Genomic DNA, 21,717 nt, shown 5'->3' with positions numbered 1-21,717 from the left:
TATCTTTGTGTGTTACATTTTTTTATATGTCTGTGCATGTAATAGGCCTCATTAAAGGTAATTTATTAGAAAAATAAAAAGATGATCAACAAACACGGTAGGTCTAACTGTGATCACATGTAGCCTACAACATGTAGTGAAGACTTGTTTCCGTCAAACTCTCTTCTATTTCTGTGATTGGTCGTTTGGTTGCTAGGCAGCGCAGCATCCATTCATCGTGACTGTTCTCAGCTTCACAAATTCATTCACATCCCGCCGCCCGCGTTGAAGACAACACCAAGGTACAGTAGCCTACTCGCTGCTTTCTTTTGAACTCGCTGCGTAGCAAAATGTCACGAAACGGTCCTAATACCGTGATGAAGTTTGTGTTGAAGAGCTGCTGTACATTTAAAAATCCCTGGAAGAGCGAAGAGAGTGGGTTCTGGATAAGTTTTGTAGTCCTGTCCCGTGCAGAAATCATTGGTGTGGCTGCGTCTTGTTGTAGTCTATATCTTAGTTGTTGTATCTCTACACAAACGTTTGTTTCGACTAAAGCATGGGTTCAATTGTGGGCAATTATAGTTTTCGGTAGGCTACTGAAGTCACTGTTTTCACGCCTCATTTAATGACCAAGTAGACCTATCAAATTGTTAGATTCCAAAGTTTCGTTAAAAGACAGACGCCATATTTATCCATATTTATGAATTAGGCTTTTCTTAAATTACCAACGCTTCATCTCGGTTGTGGTGTAAAAAAAAACAAAAAAAAACGTGAGTTTCTGAAGAATTGTTTAATAATGTTGTCATGAACGGCTCAAATGCCATGGAAAATAAAGGGAGAGCCACCAAAATACCAATTTAAATGATTTATTTACAGAAACATTCATTCAATTGCAAAAGAGATCAGGCATGGTAGTCTGCAGAGTCGACGAGTGGGTGTGCGAAAAGTGTGTGGCGCATGTGTTAGATGGCAAAGCTGAGCAGATTAAGGTGGCAGCTTTTATAGTGACGGTGAGCATTAAGGCCCAGGTGCTTCCAGTCAGCCTGATTGGACAGCCACGCCCACTAATTCCATGTACCTGCGGGCTGCAACGCAAGCGAAGAGAAGGCACAACCTGACAGGCGAAAGTGGCATCACAATGTTTTAAATGGTTAAGCATAGAGATAACTCGTAGCCGAGGTTTAGCTGACAAAGCATCTGTCTCACTGCAGGTGTCACAATGCAGGTGGCCAATACAAAAAAATATGTAGAATATCATGGCTACTGTCTTTTATAGCCCTTCTGTATAATGTGCTATAGTTACCTCAATACATACTGTGTTTATTTCTTTTTGTAATTCGTTGAACGGCCAAGCTTATAGTTTGTGTTGTGTTCTAGTTGTCTTTTCTTTGTCTTTTTTTAAAATTTAAAATCAGTCTTATTTTACTGACGAACCCGTCGAACATATATCTGTATGTCTCAAAACTCAATAAAAAAAAAAGAATATCATGGCTACGATGAAATAAAATCTGGTTTACAGTTTTAGTGCTTAAATAAACCTTAAATAGGCGAATTATTACCTATGTTTTAAAGTATGGAGCCCCAGAGTGCTCAAAATTCAGTGTTTGAGACAGCTAGAAAAAATACTGGTAGAGTCACAAAGACATAAGAACCAACAGAAAATAAAGTCTGAAATAAATGAATATATTCTAAACCTTTTGGTAAAACACTAAACTAAAAGAGACATTTCATCTAAGTGTTAACACAGCTCATTTTAATACTATCAAAACCATTCCTCCTTCTTCGGTCTTGTTTTAATGTCATAATGGCATTTCTCCCGTGACGTGTAATTTCACGATGTCACTTTTTATGACAGCTCCTGCAGCTTTGCCTTCTTCTTATGATGGATTGCATTATCTTTACACCTTGTGACATTATTTGACATTCAGTGATTAATCGCACCGTTGTATTGCTGCTCCAAGTGCATAGATTTATTTGACATGTGATGACAGAATGACATTCATTTTCCAATCTGGGAATTCCTGTTTCATCAGCAAAGCCCTGAGTGTTTCTCTTGTTTGACCCTCTTAGATTACATCTGTTGGCACATCAACACCTCTTCTGGCACGCTGCTTGTTTGCTGCATTTTGCTTCGAGTGTTTAGAGTCTCGTTGGGTTTTTGTTTTTTGGAGGATGAAACACAATGTGTGTATATTTAACTTAACCCCCTCGGTGGATTTGAGATTCCTCCCAGAGTGTTAGACTGCAGGTTTCCTCCATTTGATGTTTTACTGCACGAAGATGAGACACAAGATTATTAACAAACAAAACAAATAAAAAATGCAAGTTATGATTCAAGAGGCAATATTCCAGGTTGTGAAAACTAGTATAATAACTTTTTACAGCTTTTTGTAATAATCTTAGACCAACTCTTTTTCTAAACGTTCCACATAAAATGTTTAATAAAATATGTAATTGACTTGATCTCATTAACAGACACAGTTCTTTCTGCTGAAGTGTATTTTGGGGGATTTCTCAAGTACTGTTCCATGAAAATCCCTGATACCAGTATTCTGTTTTAACCGCGATAGCACAGTTTGACATGCTGGTATGAGACCCTATTGACCCCATGCTGTTAATCAAGTAATACAGTTTTAAATGAAGATCATAAATCTGCCATGAGAGCTGTTTTTCCTGTAGTGTTTGTTTACTGAACGCTTCATGTGATCTTTGGTGGTGCAGCTGTGTATCTGTAGGGCTGACTGGTGTTTCAGTTCATTTCATGGACGCCTGCCTTCTTTGAATAAGCCTGCACCTGTGTAGCCTGAGCTGCCAGGATGACCTTTTTTTTCCATATCTGCTGACCTCTTTAAGTGGGTTAATGCATTTGGCAAGGAAGACTGGTTGCTCATTGTACTGTAAAACAACTGAGTAGGAAATCAAAGATTCTTGTTATGAACAGTAAAGACTTGCTTTAACTTATATAGGAGTTTATAGGACAATCTTAAACTAAAACGATTGAACAGATTTGAATTCTCCTTTTTTTTTTGCTTGTGAGCTTTCCCACCTCGTCTCGCAAACCTTCCTCCCTCAGCGACCCGCTCCTGGATTTCTGGCTACATTTGCAGTTTCATTTCATCTTCTCTTGCCTCTTATCTTTCCGTCCTTCATCTTTCCCTTTTCCCTCCTCTCTCCTTCATTTTCTCACCTCAAAATCTCTCCGTTCCCTTTCCACGTCTAACCCTCCCTCCCTTCATATCTCCATGCTTCCAGTTGAGTGCCTCTGTGTGTGTCGCTGTGCACTCAGACATTTGTGTGCTCTGGCAGCCTTTCCCTCTGCACAGCAGCCTCTTCTATTATTAAATGTAACGGGACTTCACTTTCATAGCTGAGAAACACCAGGATCTCTGCTCGCTGTTGGACGACCCTTGTTGCAGAGGATTTTTCCTTCATTTGCCTCGAAATGATCACCACAGAGCCCCCACAGAGGACACACACTGTTTGTTCTACTGATTTATCATTCATCCTCTTCAAAAGAATTATAAAAGAATAACATACTTAGTAATTCATGAGGTTTCTTTTGGCTGCGCTACAAAGAAGAAGCAGAAGGATCCAGCATTGGATTAGAGATCAAGTAAAAAAAAACAAAAAGAAAACAGAGTCTGAGTGGATGAGCTGTGCAGAGAGGCCGCAAGGCAGCTTCTAATTGGTCCCTGCTAATGTCCGGGAGTGGGGCACTTTGAATTCACTGTTGTGTAATCATTAATCAGATCTCACATGATCTGCAATTAGTCTGTAATGAATAAGGTTAAACCCCCATCAGCCCAAATGTTGGTGTATCTATACGTCTTACGGGTGAGATTCAAACCATTACATGTATGTATATACTACATGTATTTTACATCAGGGAGTTTATACAATTAAAATGACATAATTATTGTATTAATGATCTCAGGTTGTGTCTTTGTGAGCAAGAAAATCTCATCTAATCCAAACCTGATCCTAAAGTTGCATCGTTAAATGTCACAAGGCGCACATACAGAAATACTCTCAATATTGTAAATGGTTAAACTAAAAGACTCATGACTGAAATTATGATAATTTGTTAGGAAAACAACCACATTGTAAATAACTCATCTATTATAAATGATAGTGAAATTTTCATACTATCTAATACATCAATCCATGCAGAGATACGTGTCAAATGCCTGAGCAAATCCCACTTGTGTCCGTATTACTAATTCAGTGTATTAAGAGAGAGCTCCACTGATTTAGCATTATCCTTATTTAACATGTCAACATCTCAACTTGAACAGTTTTTATTAAAGGCATCAAACGTGGACACAGCAGGAATTGTCTTTTCTATTCCACACATTCTCCTTCCTTATTATCTAAACCTTGTGCCTACATTACCCACAACGCAGTTTGACTGTCAGACGTTCTGCTAGAGGTTTGATAGTGTTGTGCTAGTTGCTGCTAGATCAAGATGATTAAATGAGCAGGGGATCATGGTTTTGGCAAACTCCCTCACCACACAGTTATAGGCTTTCATGAGAAGTTGAATATTCAGCCTAATGTAAAACAGACTCAAATGACATCGCTTAAAGATCCCATATTCTGCCCTTTTTGGGGTTTGTATATTTAATCTATGTACCTACTTTTGTACGTTCACAATAGCTAAAGTTCGAAAAAAGTGTCTGTTTTCATGTACTGCTCCTCCTTGCTCCCTCTCCGCTCTGAGTCCGTCAGCTGCACTCTGTTGAGCCCACACTGTTAGACCCAACGTGGGGCCAAGTCTGCTCTGATTGGTCTGCCGATCCGCTCTGTCGTTATTGGTCAGTTGCTCAGCACGCGTCTCGGAAATGTCAACATGAGCTGCAGGGCTTGCCACAACGAGCCAACGGGCTTAGATCAGTGATCTCACACTGACAATGACGTCGCACTGACACATTTTTATCGAGGGGGGCTAGAACCGAGCGTTACATGCGGCTAATACTACAGCTAACAGGAGGACGTAGGAGAAGCCGCGTTTCCGCAGACTTTGATTTTTTGCACATAGATGTGCCTAAACATGCACAGGACACATGGAAAACACACTAAAGGGCATATAAAACCAGAAAAAGCATAATATGGGCCCTTTAAGGCAATCTGAGGATCTTCCACTCAACCTTTTTCTTTTCTTATATCCAGTAGTTATCACCAAGACATGTAAATACAAATACAAATTAATGTGGAAAATAATTTGAGTTCCCTCGTAGTTCAAACTTACAGCATGGACTGTATTTCACTGTGGGGAAAAAGCGGCAACCAGGCTGCTTACCAGAAGAAATGAAAATACCGTGTCTGTTTTGAAAGTCGCTCCATTTGAAAACCTTATTGTTTTAAAAGTGACCTTAAATTGCACTGAATACTTCACTCAATACCATCACTTTCCATGGGCTGATCCTTTCCAATCTACGGGAACTTGTGGTCCTGAATTGAATGATTGTTTAATGATTAAAAGTAATCTTTTAATGAAGCTACTTTCTCTAATTTTATTCTAAAATCTACAAGCTCCACTGCTCTCTCAGTATCGTGCGGTTGTTTTATTCTATTTCCTTGCACCTTTACTGATTTCTGTCTGATTCATCCGCCGTATTGAAGCTATGAGCCATCATGTCTCCACTTTTGAGCCTGATATTGTAAAATAAAGAAGCCAGGGGAAGCCTCTGAACCTCCCCCAGTCATTTTCCTCACAAGCATGGCCAGATTTCCTTTGGATTATTTATGCGCTGGTTTATGTGAGGCCATCGGCTGCTCACGCGCTTTCATCATCATCATCATCATCATCATCATCATCATCGTACATGCAGCGTGCCTCTCTGGCTGTCTGTCGAACATCAAGGTCTGTGAAGATGATGCACTCTCTGCCAGTGCAATTCACTTGCCTGCAAGTTGCCTTCTCATGCTACAGTCTGATGTTTAATATGTAGTTAGTTGCTTTTGTAAAGTACAGTGTGTGTTAGTGATGTCTGAATTAGCCTGTGTAGCTAATAGTGAGCTAAAGGTTAGAAGCTGTGTGACATGAAGCTGTACTGTATCATTGTGAGGCTGGGAGATTGGCGTGTGTGTGTGATTGGACAGCAGTTCCATTTTATAGGCAGCTAGATTCAACTCATTATTTCCTTTTTGTTTGTCTTAAAATATATTTATTCTTATCCTAAAATAAGAGACGTGTTTGTGTTTCCATACCTGATATCTCATCGCACAGCTATCCCTTTACTTGGGCAACCTGAAAAAAACAAAATGTAAAGCCTCATGTAAACACTTAAATGTCTTCTTTTTTTTTTTTTTTAAATTGGATGAAACAATTTCCCTCCCCTTTTTTTGAATAATTCATCCGCAGACTACGTTTGTGTGCATCCTCTGCTCAGAGGAGGATGTCAGCCGGACCCCCGCAAACAGCTTATTAGAGCGAGAGTGTACCGTCTCTTTGATGGCCCTTTGAGTGAGTCATCCTCTCTCTGCCTGCGCATCAGTGAGCCTTCTGTATTAATTCTTGATTTTCATCACTAGTTGCCTTTTTACTGCCATCCATTCAGTAGTTTCCACACCAACAAGTGTGCATAGACATAATTACAGGGTTTGATTTGAGATGGTTCGCTTGAATCCACAGGCTTTGAAGTCAGCCTTATGTCTTGTCAGTTGATGTTTCTCCCTTTTTTTTTTTTTATTACATCTCTTGTTTGAAGTCTCCTCTCATAACCTTAGTCCTGATGATTATGGTGAATGGAAAAAAATATTCCTGAGAAGAAGCCTTAATCAAAAAGTTCTTCATAATGTGCCGGCGCTCCTTAGCAGAAAGTCTAACCACACAGGGTAGCCTAATAAGGTTTTAATGAGATACAGGAAGACATGACCATGTTGCTGTGCATGTAAGTTAGGGAGCTAGGGAAGCATTAGGATACAATTAATTAACCCTCTATAATGTGTAATGGCCAACTATTAAAATGCAGGGTATGTAGCTGAGTGCTGTACAAGAAGGCTCATTATACACTGCAGGACTGCTGCAGGACAGGGACTGTAAGAACACAGATGACATATTTAATTAGAATGTTTTACCTCCATGTTTTCTATGTTTAAGTTTCGACTCCCTTTTCATGAAAAAATGTGCTTTTTTACTTTAAAAAATTGACATCGAAAAATAAAAGGTAGTCTTGAATATGACAGAATGCAGGCATTGCAGCCTTTCAGCATGAACCAAATTGCTAAATGACATAAACTCTCTAATTACCATGAAAAATAAATGGCTCGTGGTTCAAGCCATCGTATATTTCCATAATCACATTGTCGCATTTTGATCTTGCTATGCTATGTCTTTAACATTCTACAATTAAGCATCCAGTCGTCATTATAAGGAAAAGGTTATTCTTAATTAGGCATGAAGGCATCATAAATGACAAACACGGTGTGCTGTTCCTCTCCGTAATGATGTCAGATTATTTAGCTCTGCACCGCTGAGCTCTGACACAGAATATAGGGAATACACATTACACACTGAGGAGGGCTGTGTGGGTCTCTGTGAGGATGTGTTTTCTGCTAGAGCAAAGCTTTCAACTGCAAAACGACAAACGTGCAGAGTAATGCACGGTATATGTTAATGCAGTTTTAGGGGCTATTGAGTTTGTCTCCACTGCAGGACACCGAGTACTTTTCCTGACTCATCACCCCTGCCCCCTGTGTCACCAGCCTACTGTTTCTGGGTGACACATGCAGACCTTTGTCTCTATTTTCAGACACACCTGCTGTTCCCCTGCACAGGCTCTGACCCCCACACACACACCCCATTCCATAAGCTCTGTGACAAACCTGACAGCAAATATGAGCAATAAAGACCAGAAGTTACTTAACAAGACTTTTTGAAGGCTCTTTGTTCTCTATAGTATCTTCCAGTGTTCTTTAAAGATAACCCCTCAGCCTTTTCATCTTCTCCTCGTCTCCATGTCGTGAGCCTGACCTAAATACTGCTATGAAATCATGCATAGTTGAAGCAAATGTGTCCTTTCAATAATTAAAATAAGCATGTTCCATGACACTGATGAACTCAGGCTGCCAGCTCCAGTAACACAATATTTGTTGCTTTTAAATTGTAAATCCTATGAAAGCCTAGGATGCAAAAATAATGAACATACCATAAACATCTGCAAAAATCACGAAGATACCACTGCCCTCAGCTGTCCAAAGGCCAGATATCTACACCTAAAAATGACACATTAAGGCTGTACATTACTAACCTGCAGGTTAGGTTAATGCAAAAACACGTTTTACAAGTAAATAATGAAGAGCTTTCTTACAATAAATTTAAGAGTTTGTAGATTTAAAACACTTAAAAAAATATCTTGTACCCTATAATTTGAAGAAAAATTTGTTATTACTTATGAAGCACTTTAATTTTTTTCTTTCTTTATCTCCTCCTTCAATCTAAAATGTTGACACCTGTCACACTAGTCATCTCCTGCTGTTTAAGTTTCAAGTCAATAAACCGACAGTGGGATTTTCTGGAGCAGTTTTGTACCTAACGACACTTCATAATGAGACACATACTATGTCCAGGAGAGGGCGCTGTAACGCTGCATCCTAATGACCAAAACTCATAAATTCAGTAACACGTTCATCCAGATGAAGCTCCTCTTCACAACTTCAAGCAACTCCAAAAATAAATACCAACTTCCTCATTGACCTTTTCAGTGCAAACATTTCCAGACTCTCAAAACAGCTGGTAGTGAATTGGTAAATACTGCAATGTTGAATAAAAGCGGTCAAGTTTGTGATTCCTCCCGTGAGCTGAAAGCAAAGTGGAGAAAAAGTTGCCCTCTAGCTTTCTGGCATTTTTTCCCCCCAGCTGATGGACGCAAAGTGGAGCGTGTCTCTGTTGTGTCGACATCATTTATTGATCACCTGGCGTGAAGACAAAGTCCTTCTCGGCCACAGAGCGCCATCCATCACGAAGCTCCCTGAGACACGGTGAGATATAGCATGACACTGAAGCATCCATTATAAGTGAAATAGATCTTTCTCTGCAACAGAGATCAATGAACAACATGTAGCGGTGGCTGTAGCCTTTTCCCTCATCCTGCATCGAATCAAAACTGTGTGAAAAAAAGCGACTGCATGCTTAGTTGATTTTAAAGCTACACAAGTCCATATTAAGTCCCTATTATGAAGTTATGTGTTACTACAAGATGACATGTATAATTAAAACATAAAGAAGACTGATGCAAACAAAACATGCATAAAGACTTTTACTAATTATTACAAAAAAAAAGAGAACAATACAAGGACCCTATAAATAAATGCATTCAATTGTCAACAGAGTGTAATGTAAAAGTGGGATAAGGTTCATTTCTTTGGAGCACGTTGCAACAGCACCTCTTTTCTTCTTCTGCCGCGTCCACCCCAATATCCTGGCTCTCTAATGAGGGGGGCTATGAAAGGCCACAGTGTGTGCGTGAGGCTGTTTGTAGTGACTCTCAGGGGCCCAAGGGACATGTGACCTCATCGGGAGGAGGATGCCTCAGTGGGCTCGCTCCACTCCGCCCCAGTCAGACAGTCAACAAGCCGGACTGTGACTTTGTGTTATTTTCAGTTTGCTCTGCAAATGTGTCTAAAAGTCCAACAGAGGATTAAAAAAAAAACGTATGCAAATCCAACACAAACTGAAGAAGAAGTTTGAATTAGGGCTGTATAAAAGCAAATGATTTAATAAATGCCATTTCAATGCGTTTGAAGTGACATAAGTACAATAAAGGAACAGACCTCTCTCTGTTCAATACAACCTGACAGTCTGTTTAAACCGTCCCGTACTAACAAATAGCAGCAGCTTTAATTACATTTGCTGTGGCTCCAGTCATGCACCCATGCACTCAGTCAGCAGAAGAAATGTGAAAAGTTTAATGAAAATGAAATGCCGGCAGAGATAAGGCTCAGCTTATTTCCTCATGCTTCAAAGCACAATTGCTCTTTGAATATTCACTCCCTTCAAATATTTGCATGGCACCCCTTCCTCTGCAAACTCAGCCTCTCCAAATATCCTCATGTATGTGTGCTCCTTGTTCAGCCAAGTGTTTGGAAAATATTGATGTTATATACTCTGGTCATAGGCAGTGTGTTCATGAGCATACAGTATAAATACTGTGCACTGATTAAGATGGTTGTTTTAGGGGCTGTTTGCCGGCTCAGCGACTAACTTTTCACTGAAGACCCTTTCCAAAAAGAAACATTTGAAAGCCAGATACCCTCACCTGGTAAACTGAAGATTATTATAAACTTTGTTTTGTTATAAGAATAATAATTTAAAGACATCACCCTCAAAAGTTGACCAACCACTGGAGTCAAAATAAAATGTTGCTGAATCCTGATTGGTGCTTTGATACATGTCATGATTATTTTATAAATGAACTCACAAACCTGAAACAAGTCCACAGAGGAAAACAAACTTTTTCATCAGGATCCCCACCCTCATAGCTAAGTTAAGAAAATGAAACATTCAGGGTCCCAAATTGGAGCGAGATAACATCCTGTTCTCTGATCAGCTCTGCCTGGCACTTTGTGTCTTTTGTCCCATGCACCAGATTCCAGGTTAAAAAGGCGTCATCAACAGATTAGTGCTCTTTTACTGCAAAGGTCCTGGGGATCAGTTTTCATTTCCTCCTCTGGAAAAGGCTTTGTTTACCTTGCTTGAAAAGTGCTAAATAAATAAAAGTGTGCTAATATTACGAGTCCAGCTTAGAAACAATAAAATGGTTTTGAGAATAAAAAAACACGAGACACTTATGTAACAGGAAAACTCAAGTATTATATGAATAAATAAAGTAGGATTGATTTCTTCCATTACAGTAATACTTTTGTTGAGCAGCAGGGCGTAACTTTGACCTGACCCTCTTGTTGTTTTTGGAGTTTGTCGAGCTTCAAACATATTAAACCTCTACACATAAAACATTTGATTTCTAAGAACTGAAGTGATGAACTACGGAGGACCCTTTAAAAAAAGGTCTTTGTTGAGGTCTTGTGTTTAATCAGTGGATGCTTCTCCTCTGACTGGCACAAAGCTCATTTATTCCACAGGAACAAATTTCCTGCCCCGTGAGAGCTGAGGATGAATGAATGGTTTTAGCCTCTGAGTCGTCGGCTCCTCACCCCATATGTGATTTACACACCAACCCTGTTCCTCCCTTTATACTACTGCTGCAGTTACTGAGTCCATAGACCATACTCGCATTGAGGCATTAGCCTCTGATTCATGCTGGAGGTGAAACTCTAATGCTTTCATAATGTAAGCTAAGCTATGCTTTAAATGAATCAGGCTTAGGCCTAGTCCACACGTAGGCAGGGATTTTTGAATACGTAGGTTTTTCTTTGTGCCTTTCATGCACACAAACTGCATTTTAGGTCACTGAAAACGCACCTTTTTGGAAAACTTCTTCCAGGGTAAGGAGTTTCAGAAACTCTGTTTCAATGCGTTTGTGTAGACAGGGTAAGCTGAGTTTTGGGCTCATAACGTCACGCTGTGCAGGTTTCTCCTCTGTGTGCAGTCATTCTGCGACAGCTGATTGATACAAGCGAGGAAAGACAGACATCCCTCATCTTTTTACACATTTAGTCATTTTTTTGTGTTTTTTTATGGAACAGGATACATTTTACAAATTTAAAAATATTGCTCTTTATTCTGATTGTTTTAGTTGTTCAGCATTATGAAGCAAGACGATGGTCTTTCACCAGTTAGCTTGGAACACTGAAAGGATGTGTTAGGAAAACGATCTTGCATTTTCAACTTTTAAGTGTGTTTTGTTTTTGTCTAAGTTTGTGTTTTGGTAGTGTCGCAGTATCAGTAGTGTCTGAGGGTAAGGGTCTGGGACATGGATATCTGGAAGGGATCTCCAATTTCTTTTGTCCTCTAGAGGGTCTTCCTGTCCGTCCACTTCCTCATAAGACAAAAGAGGAGCCAGTGCTCCTCGGTCTCGTTCCTGAGGTGATGTGATTAAAGGCTTCTGTCTGGCCTGCACCCATTCAAAAGCCTCGCACACGCCACAGCTGCTTTAGTTAATTGAATTGTCAGGAAAGCAGACAGGACTGAAGGTAGCACCAAGACTGATGCACTGAATCAATAGAGTGGCACTTAAGTAAAGTTGGGTAGTGGTTGTGCCAGGGATGAAGAGCTCTTTGTTGTTGGCGTCGAAAGTGGTTTCTGATTGAACCAGCTGCATAAAAGTAACAGAGCTTGTGGTTTTGTAAAAAAAGAAAAGAAAACAAGAAACAATATGTAGATTCTTCTCTGGAGAATGTCTTTGTTTTGTAGCTGTAGCGTTATAAGCCCAGTTTGTTAATTAGCACAAAGCAAATATCAAACTTGTGTTTTGAGCAAACCACCAATTTTTGTTATTGCAACATGCTTGCAGTTATAGGGCAGATGTTCAACAGGCAATACCTTTGTCACCTTATTATTTAACTGTGTGTTAGTTAGGCTAATTGTTGCCAGATAATTCGTAGTAGAGCAGTTCTGTGTCGAGCTAACCACTGAGGTAAGTAAGCTAACAGGCCGACACTGAAAATGCAGAAGTTCAACAGGTCACCAACTTATTTTAGCAATAAACATAAAGCACAGCAGTACTATACGCTAACTAATAACATCGGTATGCTAACATGCTCACTGTGAAAATGTAAACATTTAAGTTTTGCTTATTTGCTCTAGACAGAGACGCCATAGCGCACAGTAGTGTTAAGGCCATTCATTTCTGCATGCTAACGTGCTTATAGTGAAAATGCTGATTTTTTAAAAGGAAATGCTTTGAACTTTCTGTGCTAATAAATGTAATTAGATGCAAAAACAAATCAGGGTGACGAGTGTTACATTTTAAGTATCAACATAGTTAGTGTAGTTGTTCCAGAGGGTGACTACATTGTACCAGAAAATATGGCATTTCACTCAAATCTCAAATACATCACCAGAGGAAAAAGTCAGGGGTCACAGTGTCGTCCTCTAGAACCATAAGTCAAACCACGTTGTGTGTGTTTTTTCTCTGGCATTTCTCTGTCCAGGCATGGCTAAGAAAAACATTTTTAATAATCTCAGTGAAATAAAACCGCCATTATAAATTCATCCTGCAGCCAAAAGAACGTCTGGTAGTGGAAATGACCATATGGCCACGAGACGGAGTGGGTCCTTTACCATCAAAGTCAGCCAAGAACTTTGGAGAAAGGTTTTTAGAAAACTGCAGTCTCAGATAAAATGGATGATTTCATTGCGGGGAGATGACGTAATGTCGATCAGCGTAATTGTGCTTGTTTTGTCGGCTCATTGATTCATTGTGTCCTTGTCTGCTTAGTTGGCCTATGAGTGCTAGTTAATGTAATGAAGGTATTCCCTGGTCCTTGGGGAGAGTCAGGTCCTGGGTTCATTTGTCAGTCCTGCTTTAAACAGACCATAAAAACAGGTTAGTGCAGATGCTTTAGAAGAGAATATCTAAAAGATGACTTGCTGCTTTACTTGTCTAATCAATCATCTGTGGCAGCATTGTTGTTACTGCCGCCAGTTTATCAGACCTAACACACTGATGATTAAATATGAATCAATGGTGACAAATACCTCTCCTTTTTGTGTGCATACCAGAGGTGATAGTCTTACAAAACGAAGAATTAGGAGAAAGATTAATGAACAGATTACCAACTTGTTCGGCGGTAAGCACCTACAGTAAGTATGCAGGCGTGGAGCCGCTGGAGCTGTGATTGGGAAATTTGCGAAGGATGATGAACTGTTTGTGTGACGTCTACGCCTTGTTTGACCAGCTGTCTTCCAGTGACACACACACACACACAGTGAAAGTAGGGTTGCAAAACTTGCTCCAAGCAAACTCTCGCAATGCCAAGACAGAAATTAAGAAACCAATATTTCACTTTTGTTGTAAGTGTCAGTGCTGTTTTGGTTTTAGGGATTACATCATGTTAGAAATGTAACAAAAACAAACACCTGCCATTGTGTTCTCTGGGATCCAAGCACACGACTAAGAGGATGTAGCCTGTTTGTGAGAAAGGCTGCCTCCCCACTCCTGGTTCCCTGGGAGACTGGCATGGTCAGCAGCCCCCTCCCCCCTTTTTTTTTCCTCCCTCTTCCTCCCTCATCCTCTTGCCATACCCCCCCCCCCCCCCCCCTCCCCTTATTTGTGAAGGAGGCGTGTGAGCGAGGGAGAGGCAGGGCACGTTAGCTGAGCTGAGGCTGCGGGAGTGGAACTCAGACAGCAGGCAAAGCATACAAACACACACATTCACACACACATGCACATACACATGCTCAGTCAGCGTAAGTGACACAAGTGCTGGCTCCATTCAGCTCTGAGTTGACTGACTCACTGCTATCCATTAGCCGGCATGCCGCAGAGAAAGAGGAGTTTCACTTTTGGAGCCTATGGAGGGTGAGAATTAATACCTTTATTATTTGCTGGATAACTAAACCTCTTCAGAACATTCTCCTGTGTGCGAGTGTGTGTTAGTGTTATCTGTTTGTCTCTCTGTTTGATGACAGTGCAGATTCGGTGTCTGTATTTGTGCCTGCATGTTTGTGCCATTTGCACTGGAATGTTGTGTCACTTTCATGAGGGAAGCTTCTGTTTTCAATCTCCTGTTGTCATTTCTTTTAGGCTTTGTATCATGAAGTGAACCTTATAATGCTTCTGTTGCTGCTTAATGTCAAAGGTAACAGTCTGAACAGTGATGGTGACGTATCAGATTTTTGGAGCAAAAACAACATCTAGTGAAAAAACCAACCGAGTTAAAGTAGCCCAGGCTCAGGATCTGGGAAAGTATTACTTAGACCCTGACAGAGCTGTTGAGTTGTATTGGTAGCCCACTTCAGACTTTACGGGTTACTGATCTGTGGACACAGAGCAACAAAGAGCTTTTAATAGTCAAGAGTAAACAGGTGTCACAATGCAACTGCATGCCTGACTGCTTTAATCAAGGTTAAGTTTTATGTAAGTCTGTCTTTGTGTGTACATGAGTTATAGCTAGCCTGGAAATGTGCCACCAGATAAGTAGTAGTAAAGACAGTATTTATATCTTGGCAGTGTAGTGATTTTGGCATAGTGACCACTGTCTTAATCGCTGTCAATAAGTGTGGGCTGTTGGCCAGGTGGAGACAAAAACACTGTGCAGTCAGGGTAGGACGCAAGAGACCTGGGTAACACGTTGTTTCCTAATAAACTCCCTTTAAATATCCTCAAAAGAATGATATCATTAGGAACCAATAATGTAAAAACAGGGAAAAACTTGATCCACAATTTAGCCCACTTGTCTTCAGCTGGCTGAGTGTGACCAGCTTCCAGAAAGTTGTCTTGCCTGAATGGTGATGAGTGTGTTTCAGTGCTGGGATGGCAAGCTTTGTCAGCTTTGCAACCCAATAGAGCTGCTTGCTTGGAACAAACTGCACGTATTCGGTATCTAGCACCCTTTAGTAACATGGGGGACAGTTATATCCCATTGCATTGGGTGCACCACAATACGGCGGAATGATGCCTAACTAAGATATTTACCAGGATGTGCAACACAAAGCAGAGGTTTATGCTAATCCTCCATAGGTGTTTTCAGAAAGTTTTTGATAAATTCTTCATTTAGGGAACAAAGTGATTGTTTTTGAAAATACTTCCGACTAGCATCTCCCCTGAACTTTTTTTTTAAACACATCCCGATTGTTGCCTGTAATAGATTGTACAACCAAAATAAGTAAACTGAAGGATTTTACTGGTATATCGTAATGTTTTGTAAACGCAGGATAAACCTGACTACCCCGGCAAATTACCCTTAGCCAACTAAGTCCCCCAATTATTGCTCTTCTCATCATTCGATCTATTTGCTTGTGAACCATTGGGAGTCTTTTGGTCACTTCACAGCAGGTCAGTTGAATACTGAATGTAAATATGTGACATTTGTTGCTAAAGCAGCACACTTTTTAACATGTTTTAAGAATACATTTTTCAGTATAAATTGAGTAATTCATAAAAAAGTTAAGGGGTTATTTCTTTTCTCATGTTACTACCTATCCCTTTTCTTAGTCTCAGCTGATATTTAGGAAAATGGGAAAGACAAGAATGCATTGATTTTCCACAGTATGAACTGATTTAATATTAACAAATAGGACACTTTGATTCGACTTATCAGCCGTTGTTTATTAAATTAATCTACAGGATAAGTGAAAGCCTCATATCAGCATGTGCTTTCCTTTCTGTTTCCTGTTTATCAGTTGCCTTGGATGTTATTACACTTGGCATTTTAATAGGTCAGTCTCATTGCTAACATCAGCAGGTGATCTATAATACACTCTGCGTCCTGTATTCCCATTGGCATTTAGTGAAGCCCCTCTAATCTCTTTAACACAGCGTGCTCTGTAATTTGGACATCAGATATCAATGGAGCTGCCACTTAATTTGAGTCGGTTTGAGTTAAGTTTTTGTTTCAAAATCAGACTACTTTCCTTGACATTTAACGCAGAAGTGTGTCCATTATATTGCAACACTTAGCTTTCATATCCTTTTATTGACACGTCTGTGTATGTTTGTTTTATTTTCTGTTCTTGTGTGCCTGTTGTCACTCTAGTTAGCATATGAACACTTTTTCTGTTTGTCTGTAATCTGCTAGGTCACCGCGTCTGTCTAGTCTTAAATCATTAAATCATTAAAAAACAGAGGAATGACCTGTGTTTTAACTAATCTGTCTGGCGGTATGATGCAATGCTACATAGATTATAATGCTTTGGAAGAATCCATATCATCCGGTTCAAAAACAACCAAGTGAATCTTTGTTTTGAAATAAGAGCAGGTCTGGATAGTTGAAACTCTCTGGTCAGCTGATTTAAAAAAAAAAAAAAAAAAGTAATGCTACAAGTAAACAAGCCTGCAGATTCTTTGGGGATTAGTCGTGAGGTGTTTTCCATTGTTAAACAGAGCACTTGATTCATAATAACATCTTGCGAATATGTTCAAGTTAGCTGGATTGTTGCTCCAACAAACAAGCAGCTGCTGTCTCATTTTCCTGAATTTGAGGTTCCACTTTGATGTTTATTTTTACACCTGCAGTGCTACTTATTTTTAAAAATGAGAGACTTCTATTTCTGTTTGATTGTTTTTTTTTTTTTTTTTTTTTTTTTTTTTTAAATAATCTAGTGTCTGAAGCCAGAAAGCGTTGAATATCGAACCACAGAATACAGGAAGGAAAGACAGAGGAGGGCTTTTGTTTGACAAGAACAAATGTTTGCATGACAAAAGATGATTACACCGCGAGCCAGGGCCATTCAAGTACCTTTCCAAGGGCAGAGGCAAAACAAACAGGAGATGTAAGGCAACCAGAGGGCTCTTCATGGTCTACTCAGTCAGTCCACCTTGCATATTTACTTTGACATTCACATTCACATTCACATTCATATTCAATGCAATGGCAAGCTGTTCATGGGCAAGAATGGGGGCGGGAAGGCATTAGGTGAGCTGCAGTTAATTATAAAATGCTCATGGGGATACAATTTGTTTACCTATTTTGTTCTGTGAGGAATAAAAACAGAAGGGATTTTATGACAGTGTTGTACATTGTAAGTCTTTCAGTGCCCACGTTTATCCAGAGTGGTCTGCTTGAAATATACAGTATGTTCTGAATCTTTATCGAGTAATGATGATTGCAAAATTACACCAACATGAGACCGCCATCTGTTTGACTGTGGCACAATAGATATGAATATGGATATTGATCATATGAACCCCTGCAGAGACAGAGTATATCTGCTGAGCAGGGAACTAAATCCTTGCAGTGTGCATATTTATAGGTTTGAGGATTCTTTTCGACTGGAAATAAATGCCATCTGATATTTTTCATCTAACCAGTTCTTCTTTGCATCTTTAGTCGTCTATCTTGATGTCCACCAGGCACCAGATTTTTATCAGACAAGCAGGTTACAGTAAAGCACAAAGGTAATCTTTTTTCAGCCAATTGATACATGGCCTGTTGGTTTGTTGACTTTTTTTGTTGAAGTTTTGACATGTTTGGTGTTGGTATTTTGGAGCTAGAAAATAGTTTAAGGAGGGACATGCTCAGGAGAAGTAGTTCTGCCCATTATCGATCCACCATTGGAGGTAGTAACCGAGGCGTAACCGGGGAGACGTCAGAGCTGGCAGGGTGGAACTAAAGTGTGCGTTTTTGCAACTTCTGAGTGTGTGTATGTGAAGCTCCCGCTGTTTTATTTCAAGTCGTGTCTCCCAGGCTTTTGCAATGCCGTAACTCAATGTGAAACCGTACACTGGGACACCACACAGTTGCGTATGCAATGTGTAGGTGCAAAGGCCTAATGACGGTGGAACTTATTGACTGCGCTGTTGCAGAATCGCAATATGTAAAGGACTGTTTTGAAGAGAGAATGGTGCTTGGAAAGAAACTCATGCTGCTTAGACAAAGTCAAAAATGAGGCGAAAAAGTGTAGTCATTTTCTAATATACTTCTACACAAACATTTGTATTTTCAAACAGTGGGGAAAAAAAATCCCTCCTGCGGTTTGCAGGTTTTTAAGGCAGTTCTGCATTTGTTAAATCTTTCAAACAAAGAAACTTGGTCCACATATTATATAACGATAAAGAACTTAAACATATTTAGAAATGATGACTCATTCGCGGTGATGTCTACATGGCTAGTTTGATGTCATGGCCCAATATTTACATCTTTACATGTAAACATGGCATTATAGAGTCAAACTGAATGTACATGGGGTCAACATCTAAACATAAGAAAACAAATTAAATGATTCTAAATTGATTTAAATTAAGTGACACATATTCACAATTAGAAATAACACTTATCATGTTTTTGAACCCCTCGTGTGTTTTAATTGTTGTGTGGAAGTGAACAGTTCTTACTATCACTCAGCATACCAGTATGGTACCAGTGTGTGTTTGTGTTTTTATTCACACTGATTCCTACTGTACTGTAACTAAATGAGGACATTCAACCACTTTACATTTATGTCTCAGTCAATGGCCTCATTCAGTGCACGCTGGGTAAGGATACTGTATACAGACTGGATCTTGTCACGTTTGGTATTGTTTGACTGTGTTTCTAATTTCTACCCTGAGCGTTATATATAAAGATTGTCCAGCATTGCTCAGGGCCTGGTGTGTCTCTGTGTTTCTATTCTATTAGTATACAGTATCCATTTCCTATCCTGTAGCACTGTGAAAGGCTAGCTGCAGAGTCAGACACTAGAATCCGTGTTGATTGTGTGTAGGTGTTATTGTAATAAAAGACCTCATTCAGAATGAACTGAATTGGCTCATAAACTGTATTCACCCAGCCATTAAATGTTTTGATTTTGCTGAACAAATGTGTGCCTGCTGGATGGCTCAAGCCTCAGACTGTGATTGAAATATCTCAACAATGATGTGACTCATTGTCATGAAATTTTACACGAACATTTGTGTTCCATCAAGGACACATCCATATGACTTCGGGAATACACTGTCCTTTAGTTTACAGTCGTTTCAATATCTTTTTAGTACAAAATCTTGGCATTTAGAGGATGGCTTTTCTTGCAATTCTTTCAACACATTCTTTGAATATTATTACTTTTGTAGCCCCTTCAGCTCTCCATATAGCACCATTACCAGAGCAATAATGCAGTTTGTCCAAAAAGTTGTATTATGTCATTCAAATGCAGCATCAGTCGTACTCTAAGTGTTAATTAGCAAATGTTAGCATACTAACAGGCGTAACTAAGAAGATAATGTGCATGGTTAACATTATATCCACAAAAATTACCTCAAATTCTAATTTTGAACATGTTAGCATGCTTACATTAGTGTGCCTCCTTACATCCCCAAACTGCTGCTAGCTATATCGTTTATCGTAGTATAAACGTTTGTAGAGCTATACTGCTAAAATAATGCTATTTCACAACTTAAAGCTGTGGCTGAGCATGTGCATAGTTTCATTTAAAGGTCTATTCTTAACTTGGCAGATCCAATAGGCGAAGTGACCTTTTTATAAGGTTTTAGTTGCAGAATATTCATCCCTATACTGTCTGCCTGCAAAGGAAACAAGTCAGCATGTGCTCATGCTGGGTGGGTGTAACTCTGACTGTGACTCCACCAGAATGAAATATAGCTGTAGGGAAGAGGAAAGATTCCTGTGAAAACTGGGATCATGCTCTTCTTAGCCTTAGTTTGAAAACATCAGTTAAAATGTAAAACTGTCTCTTATATAAAACTTTTAATATTCATACTCGCAGCAGTTACTTCAGACTCTGCTGTCAACCTTCTTTATCCAAATTCATTTTTAAGTAAGGGTTACATTTACAGCATCTTTACATTATTTCACTGTAATTTAACAAGCATAAGAAAAGTTCAATACTGAAAGAACTTGGTGTGATTGTTCAGGTAGTGCCAGAATTAACAAGGTACAATCTGGAATATCTTTAATTGAGTGCTTCTTATTCCCCCTGTAATATTAGCACTCCTGGAGCATGTTACTGCAGAAGATTGGTGGCTGAGCAACTTGTTTGCTCTAAGCTGGATTTCTGGTGACCTAGTTGCCTTGAGCAGTGTTGCTGACTCGATCACAGAGGAACACTTTTTAACAGTTGAGCATGCAGGAAATTAGAAAATTAGGAGCTGCACTTAAAGTCAGATTAAGTTGAACTGTCGTTGCTGCTGGCACTGTGACAGGTTTCTAGGACCCGCCTTGAGCCTCCTTATCCCTCGACGATGTTTGTTTCCATGGAGACCAGCTTGTGGTTGATTCCTAACTTATAAAAGAAGCTTGAAAAAAACAATTTATTAGTATGTGGCCACCACCTCCTGAGCGGTAATTCCTCTCTGTGCCATGCTGTGTTCCTAAATGCACTGGTTCATCTGTTTTCCTTTGAAACATTCAAGAAGCTAGGCTACACACTTGTTTGTTGTCACTGATATTTGAATGTGCAAATACGACTCATAGCCCACAAATACATTAGCACAGGCAAATTTACCAGAGCTTACTTTTGTCCTCTCCAGCATTGTTCACTCAGAAACGGACGGAGTATTCGTTGTTGTATGATAAGCTGGGAGTTTTTTTGGCATATCTCTTTTCAGCTTTCCTGCTACTTCTTTCTTGCACCATCAAGGTATGCTTTGCTTTCTGATGTCTTTAAAAGAGACGAGTTATGTTACTTCCTTAATGTTAAAACTGGTAATTGAATGATTTTGGTGTAAGAGATTATTTTAAGTGACTCAATACGGAGTGATAGAAATGAATTGATTGACATCCTTCAAGAAATCCGTGACAGACAGGAAGTGCTTCACAAAGGTTCATACAAAGTGACTGAAAGCAACTTCCTTTGTAGTTTCTGCAGTATATTTATACTTCCTTTGCCCTGTCTTAAAAGAATCTTATTCTCTGTATAAGGTAGCTTGTAATGTCTGACATCTCGCTAGAAGGATCAGTAGTTTAGTAAGGTGTCAGACAAGTAGACAAAACGGTATGAAGATGTTTTAGCAGCTTAGCAAATGAAACAGAAAAAAAGAATCCTTCCATAACCTTAACAAATCTTTGACTAATTAATCCCTTCTCTTTCCCAGTATGTTAATCGGAGGTCTCAGCTCTTTGGTGTTGTGTTCTGCCTTGTAGTTATGGATATGTTTTATTGCAAATTTCCTGTATTGGTTTTTGCCGTTTCAGTTTTGCAGCTTTTATCCAATGATCTCGACACACCCTGGTTGATTTCAT

The 21,717-nt window shown here is 39.5% G+C and overlaps 1 protein-coding gene across 7 annotated transcripts in view; it reads left to right on the top strand.

Moving 5' to 3' along the window:
• Nucleotides 1-14,213: 14,213 nt before the first annotated feature.
• The window catches only part of rap1gapa (RAP1 GTPase activating protein a), a 52,948-nt gene continuing 45,444 nt past the window's right edge, over nt 14,214-21,717 (top strand). For 6 of the 7 annotated variants that reach the window (XM_061057702.1, XM_061057708.1, XM_061057707.1 and 3 more), the window contains exon 1: nt 21,030-21,115. In XM_061057702.1, the coding sequence (XP_060913685.1) occupies nt 21,045-21,115 (71 nt within the window). In that variant the 5' untranslated portion in view covers nt 21,030-21,044. Of the gene's footprint in view, nt 14,403-21,029; nt 21,116-21,717 lie in introns of those variants that run through there. The other variant, XM_061057701.1, reaches the window with a different exon arrangement.

This window comes from Labrus mixtus, chromosome 15, assembly GCF_963584025.1.
Source record: "Labrus mixtus chromosome 15, fLabMix1.1, whole genome shotgun sequence".
In the NCBI taxonomy this organism is placed as follows: Eukaryota; Metazoa; Chordata; class Actinopteri; order Labriformes; family Labridae; genus Labrus; species Labrus mixtus.
This window is presented reverse-complemented; position numbering and strand designations above follow the sequence as displayed.